The sequence below is a fragment of the Ischnura elegans genome, chromosome 5 (assembly GCF_921293095.1).
Source record: "Ischnura elegans chromosome 5, ioIscEleg1.1, whole genome shotgun sequence".
Taxonomy (NCBI): Eukaryota; Metazoa; Arthropoda; class Insecta; order Odonata; family Coenagrionidae; genus Ischnura; species Ischnura elegans.
In genome coordinates this window covers 82,803,331-82,816,292 of record NC_060250.1, presented here as the reverse complement: position 1 = coordinate 82,816,292, position 12,962 = coordinate 82,803,331, and the positions used below count along the sequence as shown (strand labels likewise).

The following is a 12,962-nucleotide window of genomic DNA, read 5'->3' as shown; positions in this document are numbered from 1 at the left end:
ATAGGAGCACAATATTCAGAAAATTAATTGAAGTTGAAGGGGTTAACACACAGTGGCATTATTTGAATTAAAACTGTGGCAGATCTGTTATTTATTTTACATTTGTTATCTCTCATCAAAAGGCTACAGCGTTCACAAATTGAAAGACGTCTTCGTTGACTTCCACTGATTTATTTTCTTGGTACGACATGTTTCGATCCATAGAGGTCATTTTCAAGTACAAAAATTTGAATTTTAAGCAAGCATATACACATACTCCTTGAAGAGGATAGGGGAGAGGGTGGAAGGAGTGTTGAAGAGGGTGGAAGGAGAAGGAGTCTCCCCTATCCCCTTCAAGGAGTATATATGCTTGCTTAAAATTCAAATTTTTGTACTTGAGAATGACCTCTGTGGATCAAAACATGTCGTACCAAGAAAATAAATCAGTGGAAGTCAACGAAGTCGTCTTTTCATTTGTGAATATCAACTTCCATATTTGTAGTTGAGCCTGATACTATTGAATGGGTACAGCGTTAATTTTAAGAAAATTACTTTGACGGAACGGCCAATTTACTAGAGAAAATAAATTGAAGTTCTGGAGGTGTATTTGTTTTCTAGCATGAGTTGCAAAATTCATGTGGTATTAACATTGTACATATCCCGTATAAATTTCCCTTTAGTGATGTAGTCATAAAAATATTTTCGAAGATGGGAAATTTCTGGATGCTGTTCAAATTTCCCTCCTCCTAATACGAGTATAGAAAATACCAAAACTCAATTTCCAAACTGGGGGGGAAGTGGCTTAACTCATTTCATAGCAATACTTTTGAATTCGACCTTACATCATGGAGTGGTAAACCCCAAAAGCGGTTCTCAGTATGTTGTACATCATTCTTCTCTCCCTCATTTTATTTTTTTATGCTGTGAATATGCTATCTGCTTATTTGTGGCTGCCTTTGGCCTCTTTGAAGGTGATTCTTTGTTATCACTGCTTTGGACGACACGAAAAGGCCCCCTGTAAGAAAAACAAACGTAATAACTTGGTTCTAATCTGCTTGAATGGTTTTCATGTATATCCCTCGTTGTCTGGTTTTGGTCCTGAGTGGAGTACTAAATACATTTTTACAGCAAAAAAATATGGTGACTTCAATCTGTAGGGACTGCTGCAATGCCATCTATTATAATGTGGCTCATGTGTTCTTTGGGTGATTGGAGAGCTGTCTGTTGGAATGGTCAAGATAGAAGAAATACTGAAAATATGCATTAGATAATCGAAATGAAAGAGGAGAAAGTTTTGTTGAATTCTACGCAGAGCATTGGATAGCGGTTACAACACATTCAATTATCTTATAATCGAAGATCACCTGGAAAATGCCAGGAGACTTAAGAAGATTCCTAATGGACAAGATTCTAGTGAAACAAAGATTCTGTAAGCTGGTGAAAGATTGCAAAAGCTGTCCCTAGTTAAATTTTGACAGTGGTCTTATCCTAGTTGTGAAGAAATGCCTCCTAAAATAAAAATAAACTGAAGAAAGCATTTAAAAACATTAGTCATGCAAAAAAATTGAAGGAGAATAAACATCAGGTGGCATTTCAAGAAGCTATGGAGGACAAATAGGAGTGATGTAGCCATGAAATCAGTTGAAGAGAACTTGAATAATACATATTAGAAGTGAACTACAGGCAACAGTTGAAGGAGTTCTAGGTAGATGAATAGTCATTTTGAAAAAAAAATACATGGATCATGCAGGAAGTTGTAGATCTCATTGAATAATGTACAGGAATGGGATAACAGGAGGGACGGGATAGTTACAACAGAATAAGAAAGGAGATTTGACATAAATCAAGAATGGCTATAGAAACGTGGGTGAAGAATATTTTGAAGACCTACTGAACAACCTTGCTTGTGGTAAATTAGAAGCTGCCATAAGGATGTTAGGGAACCACTTCAAGGAAAAGGTTGTGAGATGTAATCCTCAAAGGGACAAAAATGGAGAAATGATGACTTAAAATGAAGATGAAAGGAAGAGATGGAAAGAATATTTGTAAGATTTTTACAATAGAAATGGTCTTAGCTGTAGCTATTGAAAACAATGGGGAAGTGGATAAAGATGACGTGGCAACTCCAATTTTAAGGTCGGAATTTGAATCAATAGTAAGAGACCTGCAGATGACCAAAGCATCTGGAATTGATGTAATTCCAGCCTAGGCAATCAAAAGTGCAGGAGATAAGACCTTGAACCAGCTGTATAAAATCATTCACAATATGTAATCAGCAGGTGAAATACCAAATATCTTCACCAATTACTTACAGTTATCATCACTGTTACACAGCTGACACTTGGACTAATACATTTGATGAAAGTCTATATTTCTCCCCCTTTGAATGCTATTCATCAATACCACAATCTCTGATGTCCAATATCTATTTTTACTTGATTTTTCATTTTCTGACTGTGCCCTTTTCATATTACATAAATCGTTTTTTGATCCCAATGCCTTTTAGTGTTGCATCATTGATCATAAGATTGAAGCATCTACCTCATCCTTGTTTACTTCATTTTCCTCTTTCATTGCTTTCCTTCTTAGATTGTCTTTTGTCACTCTTCCAGATATTCTTTCCATCTCTTTACTTCTTCATTTTCTTCGTCTTTACTTGTCTTCATTTTCAGTCCAAATGTGACCTTTCTTGTTCTTCATGGCATTTAATTGTGATTGTCATCATGTATTGCAACCAAAAAAGTGCTCTGTCAGAATATGAGTTGCCTAGTCTAATCCATATTTGCTGTTTATTCTTTCATCTTGATCATCACTGATGACATAGTCCCAATATCCCAAAATAATTAAGTTTTCCTATCTTCTTATTTGTTTTCTTTTTTTATGATACTTTTATAGATACCTCCTACCTCTTAATTATTTTAATCTGTCATATAATATGCTATGTTCTTTTATTGATGGTGAAGGTTGTTTATGCCTGGTTTTAAGTGATCTAACATCACATTCCCATAGGTTGTGGGGAAAATTTTCATCAGCATCATGTTTGGCTTCCAAGGTTACCTTTTGAAAGCAGACTTTGCCTACCATAGTTATTGGCCAAATTTCTTTCTGCAGAATGTAGCTGATACAGCTTTTTCACATGTGTAAACCCTTCTCAAGATGTAAGAGGATTATGGCTTGAGACAAGTAGTTTGAAAGTAGTCCTTTCAAATTACATACTTCCCTCTTGTCAGAGTTAGAATTCACACTCCTCGTTTACTTCTTTCCTTCTGTGTCTTTCACCCCTACATCCTCTGTCTTTGAGGTATGACCGCTACACAGAATCATGATTTCATGTGTACATTTCTGTTATCCATGCCATGACAATGTTCTAGTGAATGTATTTAAAAATGAATCGGTGACATATTTCAGTTGAAGAAATTATGAATACGCATATTTTGATTGTCACAAAATGGAATGAAGATCTGTAAGTGATGCAAATTTTTGTGCAGTTGGAAATGCCGTGGAACCTTGGTATAGAAGAATTCAATGGATCCAAAAAGGCAGAAATTCAGAATTGTGAAACAAAATTTTTTTCTCAATATTTTCAGTGATGCCATAGCTTGTAATACACGTTTCAATGAGTCTGACAGAATTCATTGAAATTGAATGCATTTTTCTTAAGATTTCTTAGTTATTATGAAAACTTGCAAAGATATCAGTTCTTCACTATGAACACATTTTACCCTTGTTAGATTAGGTTTACATTCTTTATTTACATACTGTGATGTGAAAAAATGCTATTTCTTTGAAGAAATTAGTTTGTTGGCTGTAGTAGTCATTGGAAAAGGGGTCTGTGTGTATTTGTTTGCAGCACACAGGCCCACACACTGTTGGTCTCTACATTATGAATTAATAAATGATGACTGAAAATTGAAATTTGAGAAATTAAAAATGAATAAAAATAAGTGAATGTTCATTTGGCCACTCAGTGCAGCGGTTACATTTTGGGACTTTCATGATCTCAAGTGCCGTTTTCCGAAAACTGCAGATCTGTGGCTGCATAAATGTGTAAAAGTAGATAATTGTTTGTAATTGTTGAAGATATTTGGTATTTCACCTGCTGAATACATATTGTGAATGATTTTATACAGCTGGTTCAAGGTCTAATCTCCCACACTTTTGATTAGCTAGGCTGGAATTACATCAATTCCAGATGCTTTGGTCATCTACAGGTCTCTTACTGTTGATTCAAATTCTGCAAATAAATAAATTGCTGCACAGATTTGGAAAATTAGTTTGTATTAGTTAGATGATCAAACCAGTGTGCAACGTCGGAAACTAAATTGTCGGACACCAAGCTAAGCAGTTACTGAGTTGCCAGTACAAGTGTGCAAGACAACTTCCGTGTAACGCTTTGCTGAAATGGCCATCTCCAGGCTCCATCCATGATGTTAGGTGACCAGTAGCATGAAGCTCCCTTAAACCACTGGCAAACAATCATATTGTCATATAATTGGGCTGGTGGGCATGGTTACTGTTTGCAGGCAGGGAATAGTGTAACTCCAATTGCAGCTAATGTTCTGTCATACTTCAATGGCAACCTTAATACTATTATTTTCCTTCTCTCCAATTCAAAACCATAAATCACCCCATTTAACCCAAAATTGTTGCTTAATTTTGTGGTGTACTCTTGCAAAAACTGCTGTGCTAAAAATTGTGGTGCTATGCATCTTTAAGCTCTTGTTGCATGAAAATTTAATCTGTGCCCACTTTGCAATCTTGTATCTTCTTCCCTCTGAAGGTTAGTGTGCACACCAACTTGAAAATAGCCCAAGAATTAATGAATAACCTGAGTTTTCTGGCAGGGCACTCAATCAGTGATGTGGGGACACTCATTTGGTGCAATTATGATTTGCTGTATGAGAATTCGAATGCTGCTACAATTAGAGGCAAGTTTACCAAGAGCTCGCCACTTTCCATGCAGATGGTATCAATGGAGTGAATTGGTCACGGGTGACTGGAAATTGAATTCCAATCATAATGAAGCACTAAATAAAGTTTAAATAATAAGGATGCATTCCTGACAGAGTAAACATTAAAAGACTAGTGATATAATGTCAAGCAGACACGGTTGGACGAGTTACTGGTTTTGATAGAGCTCAGGTTTTGGATCCTCTCAAAGCCTTGTCCCCGCATCATCATTCTTCACAAAATTCTAAAATGGATATGAGGACTAACTTAGGATTTTCCTCATTGGTAACAGAAAAATTTCTTAGCAACGTAGCTCCCCTATCCTTTTACTTTTTAATTTTGTTGGGACTGCAGAAGAGTTTATAATACTGACATTTTGTTTTATCCTTGTTTTCTATGCTGCAATTTTATTGTTGCTACTTTTCTGTCAATTTCTTGCTCAGTATTTCCGTACACTTTCACACATTTATAATTACACTCATACTTTAAACACAGTGACATCTCTTGATTGAAATTCCTTATTTTTTCCACTAAACATAATTTTTTTCTTGTGAGGGATCTTGCCTTGTCCCTCAGAACAACTCGGGACTCTGGCCAAAGTATATCATATAGTCTGCCTGATCTGGTAATTTAAGTAATCTTTCATGTATTCTTTGGATGTCATGTTTTCCATTATTTCTTCAAGAAATCGGTATTCCATCTGTGTTGTTCAAATTTTATGTTTTTTTCCGTCAAAGTATTCTGTATCACTGAAGTACATATTAACCTCTATAATGATCACTGAAGAATGCTCAGAATATATAACCATCCTTGGATTCCATTTTGCTACACAGCATCCTTACAACTTTTTCTACCTGTGCTGTATACACCTCTGTTTCCTCAGGAGCTCATCCTCTTTCTTTATGGTTCATATTTCCACACTGTGAAGTGTTTAGTCTCAATCACAACAACCAAACTGGATTTTACTTGGCATGAATCTGGGGTTGACAACTGTGGAAGCTCTTCCTGTTCATGGCAACTCAAATCAGTGTAACTTGACTTGGCATGCTATTGGTTCAGAAAACCTCAACTTTTATTAAGCCTAGCGAGCAGAAAGTAATATAAAATTTTTTAGCAATAGTCTGGGAGACCAATGAAGGTCCTCCTGGGTTTGAATTGCAATGAAATACACCAGTGGGTCAATCTAAGCCCAGAACTTGGATGGGGCACGTGCCATGGGTGGCAGACATTTGAGAAAGTTTATTATAAAAGTTGTTTGATTTTTCCTATTCAATTATTTAACTGTAGTTATTAATTTATAAATTAATAAACAATAATATTAATGAAACTCATTAATAGCTAGCATAGGATGTGTAATTTCAATTACCACATCTCAAAAAAGAGCATTCGGATGTATTATATGTATTTTATTGTTGGGGAAGGGGGAGGTACAGAACGAGGGGGGGTGGCAAACTATTCTTTGCCGGCCCTCAAAAAACTCCTAGTTTCGGCCCAGGGTCAGGGTCATTCTTAGATCCATATTCTGGCCACTGCCTAAAGGTGAGGCTACACTTGATGGCCTCCTGTCAACGGGAGTGGGTAGAAGGGACGTGGAGTAAAAATGGGCAGACATTTTTTGGCCCACTGTAGTAGGAGAGAGTATGCTAGAGACCCTCTAAGTGTAATGGCCTCCAGAATGTGGCACATGCATGACCCATTGCCAGATCTCGGCACTGGTAATTTTCGATAAACCTGTCCTAACCTGTGCATCAGATTAAGCATATAGATTGGATATAAAGGCCGTTTTACACGGTACACGGAATTGCGCAGTCTGACGTACGTGTGAAGGCGCAATCAAAATTGCGTCGTGTAAAGCGGTGAATTGGTTGAACACATGCGAGAATGCGTGGATGCGAGACGGCAAAATAGCTCCTGTTCTAATTTCGTTCATGCATTCGCGCAATTCCACGCCATTTTAGAAATTAATGCAGCTCTAACCTGCGCAATTCCGTGTACCGTGTTAAACGGCCTTAAGACAGGTCACCCACGGTTTTTCTGCGATCATAAGTGATGGACCAAGTTGCATATGGTTGGCCATTTCACGTGATAACATCCATTCTGGCAAGTGTGTGTTCGATTTGGGGTCACATTCCACGCGTGAGCAAAATGAGTTTCTAAATAGTGACAGTCACAGAGTGAAGTTAATAGGGTGGTTTCCTATTATTTTTTTATTGCTTTAATTGAAAGATTATTACTCCTGGAGTACGTATTTCACGCTTTTAGATTTTTAAATGACAACATCTATTTTTCGCGATTAAATGAAAAGTGAAAATTTTCAAGCGCGCGAAAACGCGACGCTTAAGTATGAATGCCGGGAAATATCTCCGTACGTCGTATTTCTGGTTCCCCCTCCCGCCCGGTGAGGTGACCTTGAGGCGAGGCTTAGCGCTGATACGTCGCAAGATGCTAACGGATAGCTGAGTACCTTGCTGGATGGTAGCGCTTGGCTTAAAAAAGGTTTATTAATACCTTATCAAACGAAGAAAACTTTCCGAACTTAGCCAGTTTTAATAGGTGATTATTAAGACATGTTTCCCTGAGCTCTGTGCCTCATGCATGCATTGGTAACCTCAGACGATGTATAACTCCTATCCTCTCGTGTAGAAACTAGGTCCCTGTGACGTCATGCGGAGTGGAATCGCATGGGCGCCAATCTGGCCTTTTTCAAATGAGGATAAAATTTGACCCTTGCCATTCGTCTAAACCGGTATTTCAAAAACCAAATAATTTGTGTATTATGAATACACTAATGGTGGGTAACGAATTGCAATCAATGCCTTTCGTTTTCTTTGATGAAGGAAACTACCCTATTGTAAATTTGCTGCTGCAATGGTAGGAAGTCTGATGTGACCTACCAGTGTTAATGATTGACATGAGCACTGAAATGTGAGTAGTGGAATATTTCAATGGTCTGGGTCATTTTAAATAGAATTTATGACAAGTTACATGGATACAGTGCTTTACAATGTACTTAAGTCTCCTTACTATTCTCTCTTTCCCATTCTTATATATATTGCTCTCGACATAAACTCAACCACATTGGGAATACTTTTCCAGCTATTTGTAATTGTCAGTCCATTTTCCTCCAACATTCTGTCCAAATGTTTAATCTCAAGGTTCAAGTTTGTTCTGATCCACATCTGTATAGAGTGTCTCTTAGTTATCATACCTTAGAAAACCTCATGGCTATAGTATTCTTGTCATCTATTTTAGCCTTTACGTTATAAGCAATAAACTCCTAGCATTATGTTCTATTAATGTATTTTATTTTCCCATTAATCGGTCATTTTCAGTAAGTAACTTATCAATCACCTTTGTTATTAATGCCTTATTTTGCCTGCAAAATTCTGTTTTTTTCACCAAATTTTTTCTCATTTATAATCTAAAATCTGATATTTCACTTCCATCTTATTTCCATATTTACCTTCCACTCCTGCAGAATTCCAGTCCTCTGTTATGACTTGGTTTTTCTTAACCAGGATTTCCTTAATTAGGTATTTCCTCAAGCTGTTTTTGCACCTCTTCTGCTCCCTTCAATATATGGTTGCAAGTCGACATGTTTACCAGCACCAATACAATACGAGTGGGGTATACCTCAATTCAAACCTCCGGAATGCTGTTGCTCTCCTCCTCAATGCCTACAATTCTCTTATTCATTATCCCATTTAAAGCCAAAGCTCCCCCTCATTGATTTCTGTTCCCTCCATCATATTTCACCCTGTTATCTTGTACTTTTCATGCCTTGGATTTCCCTCCTCAGAACCTTAATTGTTTAAGGAACTTTTTCTTATCTACGACCAATTTTTTAAAAATTTCCATGTCCAACTGCTTTATGGACGCTTGTGACTGCTTATCGGATCGAAACTTGAAACTTGCACATGGTGGAAGGGCTCTATATTATCATTAACAGACACTTTGTTACTTCCTCTATATATTTTTTTTATTATGACCGGTTTTGGCTGTTATACTATTATCAAGTACGGAAATATAAATAATTTTTAAAATATATTGTGGAAGTAACAAAGTGTCTGATAATAATGATACCTTTTTTTGGGCTAAAAATTTTTTTTGTGATGTAATTGGGGTCAGTGTTACAGGTGGTACTCTAGTTGTGAAATTTTATTGTTTTAATTGATTAAAAAAAATTTAGAAAACTTTGCATTAAGTTTATGTACATGAACAGTTTCATGGTAGAGTCCATACCATCAGGTGAATTACAACATCCTTGGTGGTAAACTACTTTAGATACTCCAACCCTGTGATACTCGACCAAGAAAGATAGGCTTTCCTGGGAGCAGCTGCAAGTTAAAAAGAGGTTTTACTATGGGGAATATTTGTGAAAATGACAATACGATATTTGGCAAATGAAATAATTTTTTACGGCTGGTTCTAGCCTCTTAGATTTTACCCTCAACAACACTTATCGGCCAAATTCTGTTTCCTTTCCTATCTAATTGTTGTGGAACCCTACAAATCTCCAAATTAATCTTTCAACCTCCCTCAGCTAAGAGCTGATCCTATGCCATTGCCTTTTTCTCCCTATGTCTCATCCTCGTTAATTTCCCTCCCCCCTCTGATTTTAGATTTGATTACTTTGTATTATTTCAAGGGTTTTTAAAAATTTTATTCTCCTGATGATGCTGATTCATACATGCCTCACAATTTCTTCGATTTTTTTCTACCTAGTTGTACTTTCACTGTGAAATATTTGACATTGAATGTTCAATTATTACTCATAAAGCTACAAGGCTGGTTGAATGAGAAATTGTGGGTGACTACTCATGTGGATTATCTGGAAGGTATTTTATTGTTTCATATATGATCATATCATGTCATGATATTGTATTGTTTCTGCATAGTCATGCAATATTGGAGAAAATAAAATAATTAATCAGTAAAAATCACTGTTTTTGTGAAAATAAATGATGATATTTCCTCATCTTCTTTCACAAATGTATTATCTTTCATATTTTGGCTTATATTGATCTTTTGATAATCACATTAGTGTATTACTTTGGTCAAGGAATTATTGAGCTTGCATAGGACTAATCTTCCATCAAGTCTCAATCAGGATGGTTAGTGTTTCTTCCTGAGGCAATGTTTGTCTGTAATGTTCATTGAATATTTATGTGTTCAGTATTATGTTTTCAGGCCAAGCTTCATTTCTGTTTAAATTAATTGAATGTCATAATTTTGGGTTCTAGTCTGTCTAGCACTGGCATCGATTCACCCATTCATCGACTTACCCATGTTCAATGGGAAAAGCCTTGAGGCTTAGACTGCTCACTACAAATTTCAAGTATATTTCCTTCTTGTATGCAGCAGTTAATTATTTAGGCAGGCTTTTCACCTTTATTTCATTCCTAACCACTCCCATTCCAATGCATATGCACCTATCCTCCATGTGTATGGTGTTGATTTCATTGAATAGGCTAAAATTATGTCGCCATTGTGTGATGAAGAAGTCTGCTTCATACCCACTAGTGGTAAACTGAGGGTATGTTTGTGAAACTGCTGTGAAATTCACTTTATTATTTGAATCATTTATCTCCTTTTTTGTGGGCATGAAATTATAAAATGCGCTGTAACGCATCTCGTTTATGAAGGTTATACACTGTGTTTGAATTTAGGTATCCGATTTTCATTAGGTTTCCGATTCAGAGTAATGCAACATTCCAAAAGATGTGAAATTATTCTTGGTCTTAAGTGAATTTTATGTATTTTTTTTAAATTTTTAACGGCAATGCAGTTCTGTTTTTTCCCATTTTTAGGATGAGAGAGATCGGATTCTGTCTGATGGAGGTGCTGTCTTCCAACATTATGGTGTTTGGCGTATAAATGGCACATTAGCTATTTCAAGAGCGATTGGTGAGTACCAATTTTATTTTAATTACACTGGCAGTCATAAACTCTTTCATCCAGTGCCACAGACACTCGTTGATGGAATATGTAATAGACTTGAGAGTATCCTCTTGTTTTGCTTGACAAATGTCCTGTTGACTACACATCTAGTTAGGAATTGAGTGAATCTCCTCTAGTGAGTGAAGTGATGAAGCTCTGAGAACATGAGCAAATGTCACGTTGCCAAGTGAGGGCCTCATAGGAGATACTACTAGATAATCATGGAATGAGAATTAAAGCTATAGCTTTGGAAATATTATTTTGGAAACTTTTGCACTTACTGAGTATATTGTCTTATCATTTGCAGTCTCTGGATAAAATATGCCTTTCTCATGGATACAATTCAATACTTCCTCAGTACAAGCACTCAACAATCGCCCACCGGATCAAACTCAGTCATCTAGGAGCCCAACAATACTCATGCGCTCAGCTGGCAGTAGCCAGAGAACAAACACTCACCTATGAAGCAGCTTGGAGACTTGGGAGGTGAGCGTCTATGCTCCGGCTACTGCTAGCTGAGCGCATGCACATTGTTGGGCTCCAGGAGAGGTGGGTTTGATCTGGTGGGCAATTGTTGAGCACTTTTACAGTGGAGATATCTAATAGGGTAGTTTCCTTCATCAAAGAAAACGAAAGGCATTGATTGCAATTCATTACCCACAATTAGTGTATTCATAATGTACAAATTATTTTGTTTTAAAAATCCCAGTTTAGACGAATGTTAATGGTCAATTTTAACCTCATTTGAAAAAGGCCAGATTGGTGGTCATGCGATGCCACTCCACGTTACGTCACAGGGACCTAGATGCTATACGAGTAGATAGGAGTTTTACACCGTCTGAGATTACCAATGCATACATGAGGCACAGAGCTCAGGGAAACATGTCTTAATAATCACCTATTAAAATTGCCTACGGTCCGAAAGTTTCCTTCGTTTGATAGGGTATTAATAAACCTTATTTAAGCTAAGCGCTATCTGCTAGCAGGGTACTCAACGCTACCGCCATGCTCGGCAGCAAGCAGCCTGCATCGTAGTGGCGCGGCGTTCATAGCCTCGCACCCAGGTGGCCTCACACAGCAAAAGCCAGACGTCACACAGGCTTTTCCTAGCATTCATGCTTAGCCGTCGCGTTTTCACACGCTGGAAAATATTCACTTTTCAATTGAATCGCGAAAATTAGGTTTAAAAATCTAAAAGCGTGAAATATGTACTCCAGGAGTAATGATCTTTCGACTTATGCAATAAAAAAATAATAGGAAACCACCCTATTGTCCATTTTTAGAAACTTTCATTTTATTCTGGTTAATTGCCGGTGTCCTAAAAGGTAATTACATATTTGAGTAACTGCCCCATGAAAGTCTTATATTTTTATTTATATATTTGATAACCCTTAGAACCACACATTATTCAGTTGAGTCCCCATATCTGCTAAAATTTATTTACATGCTGCGACTTTAGTTTTTTTTTATTAAGTTAATTTTCAACTGATTTTGGCAGCATTTATCTCCTATTGTGTTGATTTTTTTTCAAATACAGAATATATCATAGAAAATATACAATAAATTTTAGAATGCTCCGGAATATTTTCTTAAATACTATGGGGAAGTCCGGGAATTGTTGCTTGATATTTGTGTAGCCACACTGCGATCGGTAACTAAGTGTTAAATTATTAGCCCTTGGAAAAAAAACTTTTCTTAGAGATTTGTGAGGGGAGGAATTTCCCCTTCCTTCCCCGAATGCGTCTCTGGGATGGGGGCAGAGGTGAGGTGGGAAACGTTTCTCGGCTTATGATCTCTTCCATTTTTTTTCTCTGCTCCCCGCCGCGTCCCCTCTGTCGTCGCCGGAGCGTGTCGCTGTTGTCGCGTGGACATTGTCGCGTGACAATGGCCTCAGCTGCCCTCACGCGCCTTATACATCTGTTTCCCCTCTCTAGAGCACACCGATACACTTCGTCAAACCTTCGATTTTTCTCCTCGACTAGCGCGATGCTTCGTCGTAGAGTGGAACCGAGATGGAAAGGACTGAAAGAGACTACGCTATAACTCGACACTCAATGAAAAACAAAAGAAATGCGGAAGGATTCGGTCTCTCT

At 37.2% G+C, this 12,962-nt stretch overlaps 1 protein-coding gene across 2 annotated transcripts in view; it reads left to right on the top strand.

The window, feature by feature from the left end:
- Positions 1–12,962, top strand: part of LOC124159123 (protein piccolo-like) — a 795,703-nt gene that overhangs the window by 303,077 nt on the left and 479,664 nt on the right. For both annotated transcript variants that reach the window (XM_046534695.1, XM_046534694.1), the window contains one exon: positions 10,740–10,836. In XM_046534695.1, the coding sequence (XP_046390651.1) occupies positions 10,740–10,836 (97 nt within the window). The remainder of the gene's footprint in view (positions 1–10,739; positions 10,837–12,962) is intronic.